At 35.0% G+C, this 20353-nt stretch overlaps 1 protein-coding gene across 1 annotated transcript; it reads left to right on the forward strand.

The window, feature by feature from the left end:
• The first annotated feature begins 502 nt into the window (after positions 1-502).
• On the forward strand, positions 503-1471 carry LOC101423646 (olfactory receptor 7C1-like). Its single transcript, XM_004465228.1, has one exon. The coding sequence runs from the start codon at positions 503-505 to the stop codon at positions 1469-1471; it is 969 nt and encodes a 322-aa protein (XP_004465285.1).
• The last annotated feature ends 18882 nt before the right edge of the window (positions 1472-20353 follow it).

The raw sequence follows: 20353 nt of genomic DNA on the forward strand, positions 1-20353 counted from the left end.
GTAATTTATACATAAATTAATGTTTCCCGTTTTATCCATTTTCATGCATTCAACTTCATAATATCGATTGCATCTAGAATATCTTGCAACCATAACTAATATTGATTACTGCAAGTTTTTCATCACAAGTTACAAAATCCCCAGTCAAAATATTTGTTGATTGAAATCAATTCTAAGAGGAATTTCAATGGAAATTATTGCTGTGACCAAATGTTTACAATTATGGGTAAGAATGGCAAGTAAGAAACAACATCAAGGAGATGCAGGAGGCTTTGGTTTCCCTGTTAATTGTTAGATAAATGGCTCTGTCTGTCTACCTATCTAATCTAGCTAACTAGCAAATCTCTCTATCTATCTATCATCTATCTATGTATCTATCTGTCTAACAAGAAATCATAACTTAATGAGTTTGCAAACCATAGAATTTATGTTAATTTGCTGCTATACGCTTGTGATTAAATCTGCATTTCTCTGCTCTCTTTTCAGTAGTATCATCAGCTACATGGAACCAGAAAACCAAACACATGTTTCAGAATTTATCCTCCTGGGGCTCTCAGAAAATAAAGAGGTGCAATCCCTCCTCTTTGGGCTGTTCCTGTCCATGTACATGGTCACCTTCACTGGAAACCTGCTCATCATCCTGGCCATCATCTTGGACTCCCACCTCCACACACCCATGTACTTCTTCCTCTCTAACTTGTCTTTTACGGATATCTGTTTCACCTCCACCACTGTCCCAAAGATGCTGCTGAACTTCCAGACGGAAAGCAAAATTATAACTTATGGAAGCTGCATCATCCAGATGTATTTTTTCACACTTTTTGGACAATTAGACATCTCCCTCTTGACTGTGATGGCCTTTGACCGCTTTGTGGCCATCTGTCGCCCCCTGCACTACACAGTCATCATGAACCCCCAGCTCTGTGGTCTCTTACTGCTGGCATCCTGGTTATTGAGTGTTTTAGTCTCTTTTTTACATGGCTTAATGGTTTTGCGATTGTCTTTCTGCACAGATTTGGAAATCCCCCACTTTTTCTGTGAAATTACTCAGGTGGTCCGACTTGCTTGTTCTGACACCTACCTCATTGACATAGTTGTGTATTTTGAAACCGGACTTCTGGGTGTTATTCCAATCACTGTGATCCTTTTCTCTTACGCTAAGATTGCATCCTCCATTTTGAGAATTTCAACAGCTGGGGGAAAGCATAAAGCTTTTTCGACTTGCGGGTCTCACCTCTCAGTAGTATTCTTGTTTTATGGTACAGGTCTTGGAGTGTATCTTACTTCAGCTACTACCCAAAACTCAAGGGCAAATGCAGTAGCCTCAGTGATGTACACTGTGGTCACTCCCATGTTGAACCCCTTTATCTATAGTCTTAGAAATAAGGACATAAAACAGGCCTTTAAAAAGTTGAGAAACATTATTTCTATAAAAGTATTATTTGTCTCAAATTTAGAAAAATTCCCATGATTAACAGAGGTCAAACACTGGGAGATCTAAATTGAAATATTTTAATAAGTGTATAGAAACATAATTTGTTATTTGCCTAATTTTCAAAAATTCTACTTCTTTAATTTTTATATATCAAATACAATAGTTTCTTCTATATTTTATTTTGACATCATGTCATCTCTCTTATTATATTCCCTAGAATCAGTATTAAAGCATTAAGTTGCCTAATTTTTCAGCAGCAAAATATTTAATATAGCTAATTTGGTATTTATAAAATTATCAGAGATACTGTAAGGATGAAGGTATACTACAGTTGCTGCCAGAGAAAAGCAACTATGTAAAAAATTTTTTTCAGATCGTTTGTTGCTACATATTAATAAGCACACAATTCATCCAAAGGGTACAATCATTGATATTTGCTATAATCACATTGTTCATTTATTTCTTCGATCATTATTAGCACATTTCATTATGTCGATTATTCTAATTAAAAAAACAGACAAACAAACAAGAAAATTTCCCACCTCTCAATCTCTCCATTCTTCCCCCACTGTACATAGCTGCTATTTTTGGTTCTTCTATCCTGTGTATATTCAATGATTTTCAGTATAATCACATTATTGTATATTCATCATCTCAAAAATTTTAGTACAATTACATTACTCCAAAAAGAAGACTCCACACCACTTAACATTCCTTCTTCAGACCTTCATAACCACTAATTTTCTTTCATCTTTATAGATAGATTTATCCCTACTTTTTATATGAATGTAATTATACAATATGTAGAATTGTAGTACTCTGTGTTTGGTCTCCACTTAGTAAAATGTTTCAGTTTTTTTGTCTGATATTAACATTTTGTACTCAATGTTCACTTCAGCTTCAAAGAAAAAGTATTATATATGCAATTCTACTCATACTCGTATTTCACATAATATATTTACCTTTGATGTAATGCATTTAGTTCAAAATAGGGCAATCATAGAGTATTTGTCTTTTTGTGTTAAGCTCGTTTCACTCAACATAAGATCCCCCAGGGTCATCCATATTGTCATATGTTTCACAAATTCATTTCTTCTTATTTGTGCATAATATTCTATCATTTGTATATCCCACAAAGTTTTTATTCATTCATTAGTTGGTGGTCACCTGGGTTGTATCCAAATTTTGGTTTTTCTGTATAACATAGCTATGAACATTGGTGTGCAGATATCAGTTCATGTCACAGTGCTCAGTTCTTTTAGGTATATACCTAGCAATGGTATTTCCAGGTACCTTGGCAAGTGAATTTTCATATTCTGTAGAAACTCTCGAACAGTCCTCTACAGTGACTTTCCCATCAACAGTGAATAATCATTCCTATCTCTCCACATCCTCCCCAACATTTACAGTTTTCTGACTTTTTAATAGCTGCCAGTCTAACAGATGTGAAATGGTATCTCATTGTAACTTTGATTTGCATATCGCTAATCACTAGTGATATCAAACTTTTTCATGTTTCTTCACTATTTTGTATTTCTTCTTTGGACAGTTTTCTATTCAATCCTTTTGTTCATTTATAAGTCAGATACTTTGTCTTTTTTGTGTGTTGCATTGTATGATCTCTTTATATGACATGGATTTTAAACGCTTTTCAGATATGTGATTGCAAAATAGTTTGTCCCATTGAGTCGACTGCCTTTTCACCCTTTTGACCAAGTCCTTTGAGGTGCAAAAGTGTTGACGTTTGATGAGATCCCATTTAACTATATTTCTTTTGTTGCCCATGCTTTGGTTGTAAGGTTTTAGAAACTACATCCTAATGCAAGATCTTGAAGATGATTTCCTACATTTTCTTTGAGGAATTTTATGGTTCTAGGTTTCATATTTAAGTTCTTGATCCATTGTGAGTTAATTTGTGTATAAAGTGTGAGATAGGGGTCTTCTATCTTTCTTTTGGATATGGCTATCCTGTTCTCCCACAATCATTTCTTGAATAGACTGTTCTGACTGAGCTGGGTAGGCACAACAGCCTTGTTGAAATCACTTGACTGACAAATGGACTAAGCGTCAATTTCTGTGTTTTCAATTCAGTTCAATTGCTCGATCTGTTCTTATGCCAGTACCATGGTGTTTGTTTTTAACACTGTAGCTAAAAAATAAGCTTTAAAGTCAGGAAGTGAGAGTCCTCCAAATTTGTTCTTTTTTCAGACATTTTTGTTTATTCAGGGTCCCTTACCCTTCCAAAAAAAATTGATTTTTGACTTTTTCCTTACGGCAAAAAAAGGCTGTTGTGATTTTTCTTGGGATTGCATTGAATCTGTAAATCAGTCCTGGGAAAATTGACATCTTAATGATATTTAGTCTTCCAATCCATTAACATGGTTTGCTCTTCCATTTATATAACTGATCCTATGTTTCCTTTAGCAGTGTTTCTGAATATAGGTCTTTTATGTCCTCGGTTAAGTTTATTGCTAAATATTTTATTGTTTTATTTGCTATAATCAATGGATTTTGTCCCTGATCTCCTCCTCAAATTGTATATCAGTAGTATATAGAAACATTATTGATTTTTGCACATTAATCTTTTTTCTGGCCACTTTGCTAAACTCATCTATTAAATCTGGTAGATTTGTTTTGTGGATTTTTTTCACGATTTCCTAGATATAAAATCATATCTTCAGCAAATGGGGAAATTTTTACTTCTTTCTTTATTATTTGGGTGACTTTTAGTTTTTGTCTAGTCTAACCGATCTTGGTAGAACATCTAGTACAATATCAAATAATAATGGTGACAGTGGGCAACCTTGTCTCGTTCCTGATCTCATTGGGAAATCTTTCAGTCTTTACCCATTGAGCACAATGCAAGCTGTAGGTTTTTCATATATGCACATCACCATATTCAGTAAACTTCCTTCTATTCCTACCTGTTTTAGTATTTTTATCAAGAGAAGGTGCTGTATTTGGACAAATCCCTTTATGCATCAATTGAAAGGAACGTGTGGTTTTTCTTCAATTTATCAATATGTTTTACTACAATAAATGTTTTTCTTATGTTGAAACACCATTGCATACATGGGATGAAATCCACTTGATCGTGGTGTACAATTCTTTTAATGTGCATTTTGCTTCTTTTTGGAAGTATTTTATTGAGGATTTTTGCATCTATCTTCATTAGCGAGATTGGGCTGTCATTTTATTTTTAATAATATCTTTCTCTGGTTTTGGTATTAGGGTGATGCTGGGTTTGTAGAGTGAGTTTGATATTATTCTTTCCTGATCAGTTTTTTGGAAGACATTGAGCAAGATCGGTGTTATTTCAACTTTGAATGATTGGAAGAATTCAATGAAGACTTCTGGACCCAGGCTTTTCACTTTTGGGAGGTTTTTGATGACTGTTTCAATCACTTCCCTTGTGATTGCTTTGTTGAGGTCTTCAAAATTCAATGTAGGTGGTTCATGTGTTCTCAGGAATTTGTCAAACATCTACATTTTTTAGTTTTTTAGCATAAAGTTGTACATAGTATCCTTTTATGATCTCTCCTGGTTCTACAAGGACAGTGTTAAAGTCCCCCCCCCCCTCATTTCTCATTTTATTTATTTGTGTCCTTTCTCTTCTCTTCTTTGTCAGTCTAAGGTTTTGTTGATTTTGTAGAACTCTTCAAAGAACCAATTTTTGTGTTTTTTTAAATTCTCTCTATTGATTTCATTTATTTCTGCTCTGATCTTTACTATTTCTTTCTTTTAGCTTGGTTTGGGATTAGTTTCCTGAGTTTTTTCTATTTCTGGTGTGTAATTAGATCATCCTTTATAGCCCTTTCTTCTATCTTAATGTAAGCAATGTGGCCTGTAAATTTCCCTCTCAGCACTGCCTTTGCAATGTCCCACAAGTTTTGATATGCCGTGTTCTCATTTTCATTTGCCTCAAAATAATTACTGAATTGTCTTCCAATTTTTCCTTTAATCCACTGATTCTTTAAGAGTGTGTCAGTTAATTTCCATATATGTAATAACTTTCCCTTTTTTCTGTCCATTCTTGATTTCAGCTTCATTCCTTTATGAGCAAATAAAGTGTTTAGTATAATTTCAATCACTATAAATTTATTGAGACTTGTCATGTGACATACCATATGGTCTATCTTGTTGAAGGATCCATGAGCACTTGAAAAGAATGTATATTCTGCTGTATTTGTCTGTGATGCTCTGTCGATATCTGTAAAGTCTAATTCATTTATCATATTATTCAAGTTCTCTGTTGCTTTTTTTTAATCCACTGTCCAGACATTCTTCTCAATACTGAGTGATGTACAGGAATCTCCAAATATTATTGTAAAGACATCTATTTTCCCTTCAGTTTTGCCAGTGTGTGCATTACGTATCTTGTGACTCTCAGTGTAGTGCATAAGCATTTAGTATATTTACTTATTCTTTGTGAATTTCCACTTTTATTAATACATAATGACCTTCTTCATCCCTTATAATATTTTTACATTTAAAATTGATTTTATCTGCTATTATTATCACTAGCCAATTCCTTTTTGAATACTATTTGTATGGAATAGGTTTTTCCAGCCTTTCACTTTTAATTTGTTTGTGTCCTTATGTCTGAGGTGAATCACTTGTACCATCTTATCAGACTTTGTCTTTTGATTGGGTAATTCAAGCAATTGAAATTCAATGTTATGACATTAAAGGCATTATTTACTTCATTCATTTTGATCTTGGTTTTCTGTTGTTGTCTCATATTATAGTTTAGCTTTTCACCCTTTCTAATATTCTTCATTTCTATACTCCTTTCTCTGTCTCCCATCTTCATTTTCTCCTTTCAGGCTGCAGCACTCCCTTTAGTACCTCTTGTAATTCTGGGATGTTAGTAACATATTCTATCAGTTTTTGTTTGTCTGATAATAATTTGAACTCTCTTTCATTTTTGAATGACAGCTTTGACAGATACAGCATTCTTGTTTGGCAGTATTTCTCTTTCAATACCTTAAATACATTGTATCACTTCCTTCTCTCCTCCAATGTTGTTAAGGAGAGGTCAGCAGTTAATCTTGAATTTCTCTTGTACGTGCTCCTTTGATTTTCTTTTGCTACTTTCAAAATTTTCTCTTTATCACTGATATTTCTCATCTGCTTTGTTGCTGTCTCAGGTAGCTCTGCTCATGTTTATTCTATTTGTTGTGCATTTTCCTTGTATATTGATATTTATGTCTTTCATATCAGTGGGGTAGTTTTCAATCTTTATTCCCTGAAATATTCTTTCTGCTCCTTTTCCATTCTCTTCTTCTGGGATTCCAATAATGCATATAATTTTGTGTTTTTTATTGTCATTCAATTCCTTTTCTCTTCTTTTTGTTCTCCTGTCTTTTCCAGTTCAGATGTTCTGTCTTCAGACTCTGCCTCCCTCTTCCCTTCTAACAGCTGGCAGGGAGGAAGATGTCTGCTCCCCTCTTTCAGTCAGCTGAAATGAGCAGGGATTTTAATCCCACTCCATATCTGGTGGGTGTGGGAGGGGAGACCTTCCTGGTGGCTGAGAGGAGGAGTAACTAACAGCATGCTGTTTATGCCTTTTCATGTCTCTGTTTCTTACCCTCCTGGGACTTGTGAAGCACTGTCCTGGTTTGCTGGCTCTCAAAGCATGTCCCTCAGGTGGCCTTTGGTTGTTTCTCTGTTGTTTCTGTGTTCCCACAATTCCAGGAACTACATTTGTTATATGGTTTTGAGTGATAAATAATCTCTCACATTGAAAATTGTGTTTGTCTTGAAAGTTTTTGTTAATTGGCTACAGAAAGAGTTCACATCCTGAACTGGAGTCACAATCTGATTAGCTTTACAGTAATCCAATTTCCATCTCCAATAATTGCCTTTCTCCTGCAATTTTCCAGTCATAATTTAAATGAGGTGGTAATATATAACCCTTGACTCTTCAAACACTTATGAGCTCACTAATCTCTACAATTCTTCAAAAGAACAAGGGTGCTCTTTATAAAATATTTTGTTAGGCAGAACATATTCCAGAAATTGCTCTTGGCCTTTCCCATGATCTTAATCCTCAAGTACAGATCATAAAAATCAATGTGAAAAGAAATCAAGCAAGACCTAAACACATGGAAGGATATTCTGTGTTCATGGATTAGATGATTAAATACCATGAAGATGTAAATGTTACCCAAACTGATTTGTAGATTCAATTCAATCCCAATCTAAATTCCAATAGACCAATTTACAGAAATAGAAAAGTCAATTACCAAACTTATTTGGAAGGGACAGTAGTCCTGAATACCATAAACATCCACAAATTTAGAGCAAAGTTGGAGAACTCATGTTTCCTGTTTGAAGTGTATTACAAAGCTACAGCGGTAAAAACAACACAGTATTGGTATAAAAATAGTCACATGGATGAATGGAATCAGATTGAACATTCAGAAATAGGTCCTTAACTTTATGGTCAACTGATTTGTTTATAAGCCTATAAAGTCCACTTTACTGGGACAGAGCACTCTATTCAAAAATGGTTCTTGGAATAGTGGATATAACTAACTAAAAGAATGAAAGAAGTTCCCTCTCTTACACCATACAGAAGAATCAACTCCAAATTGATCAAAGAGCTAATCATAAAGTCCAGGATAATTAAACTCTTGGAAGATAATGTAAGGAAACATCTGAAAATTCCTGTAGTAGGTGCTTGTCTCTTAAATTGTATATGTAATGCATGAGAAACAAAAGAAAAATAGATAAATTGGATTACTGTATATTAAACACTTCTTTATGACTTTGTGAAGAAGGTGAAAATTCAACCTACCTACTCATTGGGAGAAAATTTTGGTAAATTACACATCCAACAAGGGTTTAATATTCATCAAAAATAAAGATCTTACAAATCAACAATAAAAAACCAAACAGATACAATTAAAAATTGGGCAATGGATGTGAATATTTTTCAAAGAAGGACTATAAATAACAATAAAGCACCATGAAAAAATATCAAGTATTACCCACAACTATGGTAAAGCAAATAAAAGCTACAAGGAGATATCATTTCACACATAAAACATGGTTTCTATTAAGAGAAAGCAAAACTACAAGTGTTAGAGATGACACGGTGAAATAGGAATGATTACTCACTGTAAGTTGAAATGTAGTATGGGATAGCATCTGTGGAACTCTGTTAGGTAGTTCCAAAGGAAGTTAGATATAGATTTGCCATGTGACCCTCAATACTACACATTTACCCAGAAGAACTGAGAAAAGGGACAAAAACAGACATCTGCACACTAATGTTCATAAGGATATTATTCATGTTTACCAAAAGGCAAGCAACCTAGGTGTCCATCAACTGAATAATGGATACATTTTGGTATATATACATATGGCGGACCATTTTTCAGCTCTAAAAATTAATGAAGTCATGAAACATATGACAATATCTCTTCCTGGAAGACATTATATTGAGTGAAGTAAGTCAGAACCAAAAGACCATATTTTTTTTATGTTTTTACTAATATGAACAAAATATAAAGAGCAAACTTGTAGAGTTAGTAGTTAGACTATAAATCACCAGTAAATAGAATAGGGTTAGAGATTAGAAAGGTGAGGTTTAATTTGTACAGAATTGGGTAATATGTATTTGCATGCTCAGAAATGCACAGAAATGGTGAAAGCACATTATAGTGTTTCTAATTAGCCACTGTAATATATGGGTATGAGAGTGGTTGAAAGGGAATGTTCAAGGTCATGTATGATACTAGAAGGAAAGATAAAAAATAAAACATGGGACTATATAGCATAGCAAACAACCTTGTGAAAAATGAGCATGATTAATAATGTATATATGACTGTTTCTGTATGAAATAGAAAAAAAATTATACTAATGTTTCAAGATATTAATATCAGAGTATATTTTTAGAAAATACAACCAAAGCAAATATGATATTATTATATCATAATATAATAATAACCTTCCATCAACAGTAAATAAAGCACATATGCTAAGTGAAAAATTGGACCAAAAGTTTATTATATATAATTAGGCTCCATCTATATAAAATGTAAATATAAATACATTATAGAGACGGAAAGAGTTGAGAAGTTTTGTATGGCAGGAGAAGGATAGAGAGATTGAGAGATGACCACTAAGACTTAGGGTTTTTTTGTGTGTTTATTTGCTTTGTTTTATGTTTCCTTTTTTGAGTAATGTGAGTGCTTTAATATTGATTGAAATGATGAATGGACAACTCAGTAATTATACCAAATAATACTGATTGTGTACTTTAGATGGATTGTATGGTTCATGAAGACATTTCAATAAAATCAATTAAAAAAACAATGTAGTTATTTTGTACACTGCCAACTGTGGCTTTTTCAGCTGTTAGTGCCAGATATTAGGAAATAATATCAGTGTTTTTATGTAATCCTAATGTGTTTCCTGTGAGGTAGAAAAAAGCTAATTATTCATTCACCAGTTGATTCAGATCCATCATTTTGGCAAACCAGAGTGGCATTTTGGGATTGGTAATTGTTCTGAGCTAGTGTTAAACTTTGAGGAATAAATGTGATCTGAACATTCATATTAATTTACTTCACATTTTTTGGCAAGGTGTGAATGCATTTAATTTTTAAATTTATCCACCCACAGAATCAGTTTCTGATTTTCAGACATCTCACATCTGACTGTAGTTTTCAGAGAAGACATTTGATTCATACTTTTCTTCAAAATGTCTGATTTTATATTGTGACTTAATTTGAAAATTAAATATCCTCAGCTTGTCATTTTTAGGGAATCTCACGATTGCATTTGAGACCCAAGTCAATGGATATCTTAAATTATGATTCTAAACAAAATCATTTATCACATAAACCAGTCAGCCTATTCATATCTCTCCGAGTCACTGTCTTTGGGGTGAATACAAACAATATATAGTGAGTCACATATGCCAGCGATATACATAGACTAGTGGTGTACATTTATCCAATGTATTTAGTGCCATTCTTCTTCTCGAACCCAATAACTTACATATCAATTCCCAGATAACTAGTTTGTAAGATCTGTTTTTATGCAATCAGCTATTGTAGCAAATATTTTATCTTTATGTCTATTTTTATTTAGACAGTTTCTCCTTTTGTACAAAATCTCTATTTGTCCATTGTTCATTCCGCAAATTGGGATGTTGTGATGGTGATGCCCACTCTGTTTCTAACTGAGAGGGGACATCGATACCATGGACAGATGGATGTAAATATCTTGCTTGCAGTTGTAGACAGTCTCTGTTCCTTGGGATGAGCCTTGTCCATCATCACATTGCTAGTTGTCCTAAGTGAATCTGGTGATCTAGAGAGTAAATGTTGCTCCTCTGTTGAGATTCTGGGAACAATAGACTAAATTAGACTTATTATTCTATTATAGACATATTATTATTTCAACAATATAAAAATGTTATCATTGATATGAAGTCAGTGGACCCAGAGATTCTGCAGAGAGGGAGAGCAAAGAATAGGTGTAACATGGGGACATTTTCAGAACATTGGAATAGTCCTGCATGATATTGAAATGATGGATACCAGCCATAACACATTTTATCATAAACTATTAAAATGCGTGTAAACTATAATGTAAAGTATTATCCATGGTTAATAGCAATGCTCCAACATATGTCCATCCATTGTAACAAATGTACCACATTAATGAAGGATGTTAATGGGGGAAAGTGTGGGAGGGGGAAGCCATGGAACATACAGAAATCCTTAATTTTTTAATTTTTTATTTATTTCTCCCCCTGATTTCCATGTTGTCTGCTTTCTGTGTTCTTCTATGTCTGCTTGTATCCTCATTACGTGACTCTGGTAACTGATCTTTGGACCTTCTGCAGTGGGAGAGAGGCAATTACTCTCTTACACTACCCCAGCTCCCCTGTTCTGCTACATCTTCTTATTTTCTCTCCACTGTGTCGCTTGTTGTGTCATCTTGCTGCACCAGCTCTCCATGTTGGCTGGCACTCCTGCATGGGGTGGAATTTCTCTCATGAGGCAACATTCCCGTGAAGGGTGTCTCTCCTGTGCAGGGTGCATTCACGTTACTGCATGCCCTGGCATTCCGTGTGGGCCAGCTCCCCATGTGGGTCTGGTTGCCCTCACTAGGATGCCCTGGCATTGAAACCTGGATCTCCTATATGGTAGACAGGAGTCCAATTGGTTGAGGCACATCGTTTCCCCCCTATGTTTTTTAAATAGATTTTAAATTTATTTTTAAAAATATATAGATTGTACAAAATGTTACATTAAAAATATGAGTTTACTTATATCCCTTATGTTTTTATGTAATATTTATTGAATCTAAAGCTTCTTTAAAAATAAAAAAAAATAAAATCTCGATTAGAATGCTGAGAACAAGCTTATTAAACATGTACCTAAATATAGTTTAAGAAACTAAATGTATGACTTTCAAGTTGCTGGAAATACAAAACACTGATTTTTTATCTTATCAGGAATATTTTATAACCAAAAAGACTACATTGAAATTGTTGACTCCACAAATATGATGCATTTTCTGATTTCAGTTAGGAGGACACTGTTGTCCTGAGATTTGCTTAAATCACTGCACCTCTTAGTTCACCATACTTTGAGTACAGGAATGCAAAGCAGGAGAGAGAAATGGCTGCCAAATGCTAGTTCACCCTACACACGTCATACCATACCAAGTATATTTGAACAAGGATGCCAAAGCTATTTCACTTTGTGTGATTTGAGTATAAAGGGCAATTGTATTGCTTTCAAGATACATATGACATTTCCCTGTTATGAAAAATAACCAACTTGAAGTCGAGAAGGAAGAATTGGAGTAATTATGTAGTAGGAGAAAGTTGTAGAAGCACACAAAGAAGAGATGCCAGGGATAGAAATGTGAGCTCAATATAACTGTAAGGTTTCTTGAGGTTTTAAATAAATTTCTTAATATCTGATGAACAATGAGGGGCACGATGTGGAAGCAAAAGATGGACTGGCCAGGTTGGCAGCAGCCAGATAACAGCAATCCTGTTTTGTTCACAGAATCGAATTTTATGTTTTGCCAATAGTGAATAATGCTGCTATGAACATTTGTGTGCATGTTTAATTACAACTAGAGTGCATAAAAGTCTACAGGCTAAAATGTAAACCATAACGTAGAACATAAGATAACTACAAATTTAGAAAATTGTATAGTCTAAAATGTAAAACATAATGTAAATCAAAATGGAACCATGTTTGAAAGCTATGTTTCAATATCTGTACATCAGCTGCAGCAAATATAATGTTAACATATAAAAAGATCATTGCTGGGGAAGGGACAAAGTGTTTGATGTTGGATATGTTGGAGTACCCTACATTGTATATGTGAATTACTGTGACCTAAAACTTTTGTGAAGCCAAAAAAATAATTAGAAAAAAAGAAAGGATATAGACACTGAGGACGAAATGAAAGAAATTGCCTTGCCACTGTACATACAGGGCAACACCTATTGCAATGGTGAAAGACAAAACGACAAAAACAAAGCTTCTTCATTGTTTTCATTTTTTGATACTCCAATATATTTGTACTTTATATTAGTTTACATCTCATCTTTAAACCCATCACTATATTCCATTTACTGTTAATGGAAATTGGCAACATATTAGGCTTCACGTTTTTTTGTCTTTATGTAATTTTTTAATATTACATTAAAAAAATATTAGGTCCCCATCTACCTCCCACCCCCTTCACCCCATGCCTCCCCCCATAGCAACAATCTCCTCCATCATCATGAGACATTCATTGCATTTGGTGAATATATCTCTAAGCACCACTGCACCTCATGGTCAATGGTCCACCTCATAGCCCACACTCTCCCACGTTCCATCCAGTGGGCCATGGGAGGACATAAAATCTTTGGTAACTGTCCCTGCAGCATCACCCAGGACAACTCCAAGTCCCGAAAATGCCTCCTCATCTCACCTCTTCCTCCCATTTCCCACACTCAGCAGCCACCATGGCCACTTTCTCCACAACAATGCCATATTTTCTTCGATTACTAAATCACAATAGTTCATGAATAGAATATCAGTAAGTCCACTTTCATCCACATTATATTCCTCCATCCTGTGGACCTTGGAATGGTTCTGTCCACTCCACATCTATATCAAGAGGGGGCTTAGATTCCACATGAATGCTGGATGCAATCCTCCTGCTTTCAGTTGTAGGCACTCTTGGGTCCCTCATGTGGTGGTTGACCTTCTTCAACCCCATGTTAACTGAGTGGGGTAAGTCCAGTAAACCAGAGAGTAGGAGCTGAAGTCTGTTGAGGCTCAGGGCCTGGCTATCATATGGTCAGTCCAGAGATTCAGATCCCCTGGGTATACATTAAACCCCAGCACCAACTAGAGTTCTAGTAAAAGTAACAGGAGAGGCTTGTGAAAAATGATCACATCTAAGTCCAGGTCCATCACACAGAAACACAAACTCCAAAATAGGGCTAACTGACATGGCACTGAACTCCATCTGCCAGGTTCATAGAACCTGTGCGTATCTGTATCCCACAGAAAAACTGATACCTGGGGTTGTATCTACTTTATCTGTCTCTGGGACTCTGCTGAGGTGTGCATATAGGGCAACCCCTCTGATAACCTCCCAGCACTTTTTGGAGACTCATAGCAATATAAACTCATTTGTTCTTTCCATTTCCCCCTTGATTTGGGTCAAAAAGCATTTTTAACTCCTGGTATTATATGTAGACTGAGATATTCTGCTGGCCCGAGTTGACCCTTCAGTTCAAGGTCATTTTCTAGTTACATCATCAGCTAGTACTTGGTAGTAATCCCCCAGCACCAGGGAGGCTCATCCCCAGGAGTTATGTCCCAAACTAGGGGAAAGGCTATGCATTTACATGCTGAGTTTGGCTTTGAGATTGGCCACTTTTCAAGAAGTTTTGGATCACAGAAATGTTGAAGTATGTCAGGAGAGGATCACTGGTGTGGGTTGTGATTGATGGGGGGCACAAGTTTGGGAGGGAGTACTATAGGGCATACATACAGGGAACATAAAAATGACAACTAAGGGAGTCCTGAGTTCCTAGCCAGGGGAGCTCTATCACATTCCCCAATGGGACAGTAACAATTCCTCAAGTGCAGTGGCAAAGACCAACAAAGAAGGATGTTCCAACAATGAGCCTTTGATACTGATGACTTTGCTTATTAGCCTGTGCACCTGAAATAAGAACAAAGCCTAGAGCTGTAAGGTGCCCAAGAGTTACCTCCTGAGAGCCTCCATGTTGCTAATTGTGGCCACTCTGTAAGCCAAACTCAGCATGTAAATGCATTGCCTTTCCCCCAACATGAGACACGGCTCCTAGGGATGACCCTTCCTGGCACAGAGGGATTACTACCAAGAACCAGCTGGTGATGCCCATAGAAAAAGGCCTTGAATAAAATGGTCAACCCAGAGCAGCAGAATATCTCAGCCTACATGTAAGATCAGGTGCTGAAAACTGCTTTATGACTTTGGATAAAAGGGGGAAATGGAAAGGACAAATGAGTTTATATGACTATGAGTAGCAAAAAAATATTCGGGAGGTCATCAGAGTGGTCACACTTATGCATGCCTCAGAAGGGTACCAGAGACAGCCAAAGTAGATACAACCCCAGGTACTGGTTCTTCTGAGGGCTACAGGGACCCACTAGGTCTATGGTCATGGCAGATGACTCTGGAGTTCAGGATCATGTTAATTGGTCCTACTTTGGAGTTTGTTTTCTTAAGTGTGATGCATTTGGACTGAGATATGAACTTTCTACACATGCCTCTTCTGTCACTTTTACTGAATCTGTGTTTGACCCTGTGGTTGGTGTATATTCAGGAGATCTGACTCTCTGGACGGTCCATTGGACAGCCAGGCCATAAGCCTCAGCAGACTTGCAACTCCTACCCTCTGGTTCATTGGACTTACCCCAGCCAGCTAACAGTTAGATGAAGAAGTTTAACCAGCACACCAGGGAGCCCAGAGTGCCTACAACTTCAAGCAGGAGAAATGAATCCATTATCCATATGGAATCTAAGTCCCCTCTCAGTATCGATGTGGAGTGGACATAACGATGCCAGGATCCACAGGACATAGGAAAAGAGTATGGATTAGAATGGACTTACAGTATTCCACTACAGAACTGTTGAAAGTAGTAATGGAAGAAATTGTGGCATTGATGTGGAGAAGGTGGCCACGGTAGCTTCTGAGTGTAGAGACAAGGAAGAAGTTATATAATGTGAAGGCATTTTCAGGACTTGTAGTTGTCCTGGGTGGTACTGAAAGGACAGATGCTGGACCATGTGTGTCCTGCCATGGTCCACTGGGTGGACTGTAGAAGAGTGTAAACTACCATGTAAACCATTATCCATGTGGTACAGCAGTACTCCAAAATGTATTCAACAAATGCAATGAATATGCCACGATGATGCAAGAGATTGTTGATGAGGGAGGAGTGGGTTGGGGAGGTGGGGGTAAATGGAGACCTCATATATTTTTTAATGTAAAATTTAAAAAAAAACAGAGAGAAAAATTGAATTATAGGCATATGGCTCCACACTCTCACCACTAATTGGTATTGTCTTTATTTATGCTTTTATCTATTCCAATAAGCATATGATGGTATATCATTGTGATTTTAATTTTGCAATCCCCTAAGGACAAATGATGGTGTGCTTCTTTTTGTATGCTTATTTGTGAAGTCTATATATTCTTAAGTTTTGAATTCTGTTCAGATCCTTTGCACAATTTAAAATTAGGTGTTTGCTCTCTTATTTTGGGATGTAAAGAATTCTTTGTATATTTGGAAAAAATCATTTCTCACATGTGTTTTGCAAGTGCTTTCCCAAAATATGTGGATTTTCTTTCAATCCTTTGTCAACATCTTTAACAAGACAGAAGTTTTACATTTGAATAAATCCAACTGATAAGTTTTCTTCTATCATGGATCATGCTATATCTAAAAACTTATCATCAAGCCATCAGCCCCTATATTTTTGTATAGATTTCCCTGAAATTTATTTTGCATTTTACTTTTATTTGTTAATAATTCATTTTCATGTAATTTGTGTAAATTATGTACAATCTATGCCTAAGTTCCTGTTTTGTTTGGGATGTTTATATCGCATTATTCCACCACCTTTTTGAAAAGGTGACACTTTCCCCACGAAATTGCACTGGCTATTTTTTAAAAATCAGTTGACTGCTTTTGTATTGTTCTATTTCTGAGATTTCTAACATTACTTACCTTGTCTATTACACCAAAAATATTCTTTGATTATTGTATTTTCATAGTAAATTTTGAAATCAGCGTGTATGGTTCCCAAATTTTGTAGTTCTTCTTCATTATTATTTATGCTATCTAGATCGTTTTCATATCCATAGAATTTTAGAATTAGATGATCAGTATCTATAAGATGATATCTTGCCATTTAGAATTAGATTAATTTGAATGTATTCATCAGGTTGGGAAGAAATGGCAACTTTAAAAATTTTTTTCTCTTTCTTGTTTTTTAAATGTTACATTAAAAAAAATATATGAGGTCCACATATACCCCCACCCCCTCACCCTACTCCTCCCACATCAACAACCTCTTTCATAATCACGGGGCATTCAATGCATTTGGTGAATATGACATATTAACAACTTTGCGTCATCCCATCCAGAGTTGTAATTTATTTATTTGTTTGTTTGTTTAATTTTATTGTAGTAGTGATGATGACCCAGATGATTCAAAATTTTCAATTTTTTCATTTTCCAAGTAACAGTTTTGTAATATAATTTTATTCAAAATATTGTGCTACCACCACCAAAACACATACATTCCAATTTTTCATCACAACATCCAAAATGACAGATCATAATCATAGTAGATTAAAATAAATCTCAAGGAATTTGTAATGTCAAATATTGTTTGAAAAAAGTTTTCAATAATGAACTCGGATGTCTAGTCTGTAAAAGCTTCAAGGAGAAGCACAAACATTTGTTTTGTCTGACAATTTCAGTCCATATATGATTAATTTATAATAACATTTGTGATAACAGTCCCTGATAGTGGCTAAATTTGCATTGCTATTTTCCACTGTCCAGCAGTTTCATTGATACATGGAATCAGAAAACCAAATACATGTTTCAAAATGTATTCTCCTGGATATTTCAGAAGATAAAAGAATCACAGTCTTTCCTTTTTGGGATGTTGCTTATTCTGTACCAAGTCACCTTCATGGGGAACCTCCTTATTATCCTAGCCATCATCTAAGACCTCCACCTCCACTCACTCTTGTAATTCTTCCTCTCTATCCTGACTGTTAGAGATATTTATGTCTTCCCCAGTACTGATGCAAAAATACTGTTGAGCATAAGGACAAAAATCAAAATCATGACTTATGAAAACAGTCTGAGTCAGATGTAGTTTTACCTGTTTTTTCATTTTATTTTATTTTAGACAACCTACCCTTGACTGTGATGGCCTATAGCTGCTTCTTGGCCATTTGTCACTCCCTGTACTACACAGTCACCATGAACCCCAGTCGTGCCCTCCTCCTGCTGGCATCCTAGGTATTGAGTGATCTTGAATCTCTTTTACACTAATTAATGGTTCTGCATTGATTTTTCATTTATGTATTTTTTATTCTTTTAAAAAATCACAAATAAATTTTATTGATATGTATTAATAAAGCATACAATTCATCCAAGTGTAAAATCAACGCTATATGGTGTAATCAAATAGTAGTGCCTTCATTACTTTAATCATCATCACAGCATTTTCATTATTTCAATAATAATAATAACCCAAAAAGAGAAAAAAAATTCTTCACTTCTCTGTCTCTCTATACTTCCCCTGCTGTACATAACTGCTATTTCTGGGTATTTTTGCACATTTATTGATTTATTTGTAAGCAATTTTTTTTAGATATATTCACATATAACAATCTATCCAAAATGTATAATCAATGGATTTTACTATAATTAAAATATAGTGTGTTCATCACCTTGAAAAATTTTGAACAATTACTCCAAAATGAAAAAATCCACACCCCTTAGCAGTAACCTCTCCATCTCTCTACCCTTCCCCAGCTTTAAATAATACTAATTTCATCTTTGTACATACATTTCTATTTACATTTTAAATAAATGGAATCATGCAATACATAATACCTTGTATCTGGTTTCTTTCACTTAGCATAATAAGTTTTTTGTTTGAAATTAACATCCTATAGTATTAACATATAATAATTCAGTTTCAAAGAAAAAGTCATATATGCAATTTTACTCATATTCATATTTCACTTGCAGTTTTATTATGCTATATAATCCCATGTTACATTTTTTAGCTATCCTTTTAGTAATATACATAAGACACATTCTTACGCATAGCTCTTCACCCTGAATTTGTCTTAGAGTGCATCTTAGCTCCTCTGTTACAACAAAACTCAAGGGTAAATGCAACGCAATCATGTAGATTCAATAGTGTATGCCATATGTACTTACATTTTTAGTGTATTTTTTGCAGAGAGTGATATTCGACCTCTTTCAAAATTCCCAAAGAAATTTCCCATTTCCTTTTGAATATACCTAGTTGGTATAATGGTTATTAAGAAAAGATGTTTTGTTGACCATGTCACCAGTGAGTGATGGCGAATGTTGCAACTCTGCCATGTATTCCTAGGCTTCTAATTACTTCAAAGTTCATCCTCCTCCTATTTTTCTCTCAAGAAAATGACCTTTGACTTAATCAGTGAAATTTTAATCCTCTTCAAATCTTAAAATAAGTGGTAACAAAATTGATCCATGCTGAACTGAGAGTTTAAATATGTTCTCATGGAAAACAAATTTTATTCTTGAAAAATCTATAAATGACTAAATAAAAAGTCATGCAAATGTCCTTTATTTGTGAAACTTAAGTACAGTTTTGGGCTTTGCTTAAATGTAATACTTAAAGAGAGTCATTAAAATATATATTATAACAAAAGACACATCCGTGAATTAAGTGACAGACAAACACTGGGTTACCGAAAAAAATAGGAGACATGATAGCTGGCTTCAAAATTTAAAATGCATCTTATATAGAAAGAGGAGAAGACTCGTTTTGTGTAAGCTCTGTTCTGTTCTTCTGTGTTGTATCATGTAAATTCAATATTAATTTACTGGGGCTCTACAATGTGAAATTTAGAAAAGATGAATGCTTTCAGTTAATGAATAATTATAAAGAGTGGGAAAGTCAGAATAAAATCATACAGGTTCAGGGACCACTACGGAAACAAGTCACAGAGGAAAGCAGTAACAGAGTCCTTTCCTCATATAACATATCATAATAATATAGCCAGGGTCAACGTGTGTATACATCAAACACAGGAGCAGAGATTATCCCACTGCTAAGACATGAGGTTCCGAGGGAAGCAAATGGATAGAATATGAATATTGCATGAGAAGTTCTGGGATTTCATCCCCTAATGTCTTCCAACTGTCTCAACATTCTATTTTCCCCTCACTTCCAGATCCCCCTTCTCTGAACAATTGGAAGCACTCAGGTAGCTGTGAGATGCATCAACCAAACTATGTCTACATATCTGTTTCATCTCATTGAGTTTCCAGAATGCACGAAATTTGTATTTATCTATTATACAAGGAGGAAAGAGCCAGTGGAACAAAAATGTTACTGGAAAGAACCAAAGTTCTCTTGTGCTGTGGGTAAGAAATATCATGGAAGGGAATGCTTTACTGAAACAGAGAAATAGTCGGATGTAGTAAAAGTCTACAGATATAAATTTATTTTATTTTCTAATTTCTTTTTTAGGATGGAGGTTTTGGTTTCTATTGTACCTAAATTTCTCTGAGTTACCCTACATAGTTTAATTTTCATCATTTTATACTTCAAACTTAGAGGTTCTATTTAAT

This window comes from Dasypus novemcinctus, chromosome 30, assembly GCF_030445035.2.
Source record: "Dasypus novemcinctus isolate mDasNov1 chromosome 30, mDasNov1.1.hap2, whole genome shotgun sequence".
Lineage (NCBI taxonomy): Eukaryota > Metazoa > Chordata > Mammalia > Cingulata > Dasypodidae > Dasypus > Dasypus novemcinctus.

What these genes read in the sequence shown, in the direction of transcription:
- LOC101423646 (XM_004465228.1), top strand. Translation starts at nt 503, where the DNA reads ATGGAACCAGAAAACCAAACACATGTTTCAGAATTTATCCTCCTGGGG.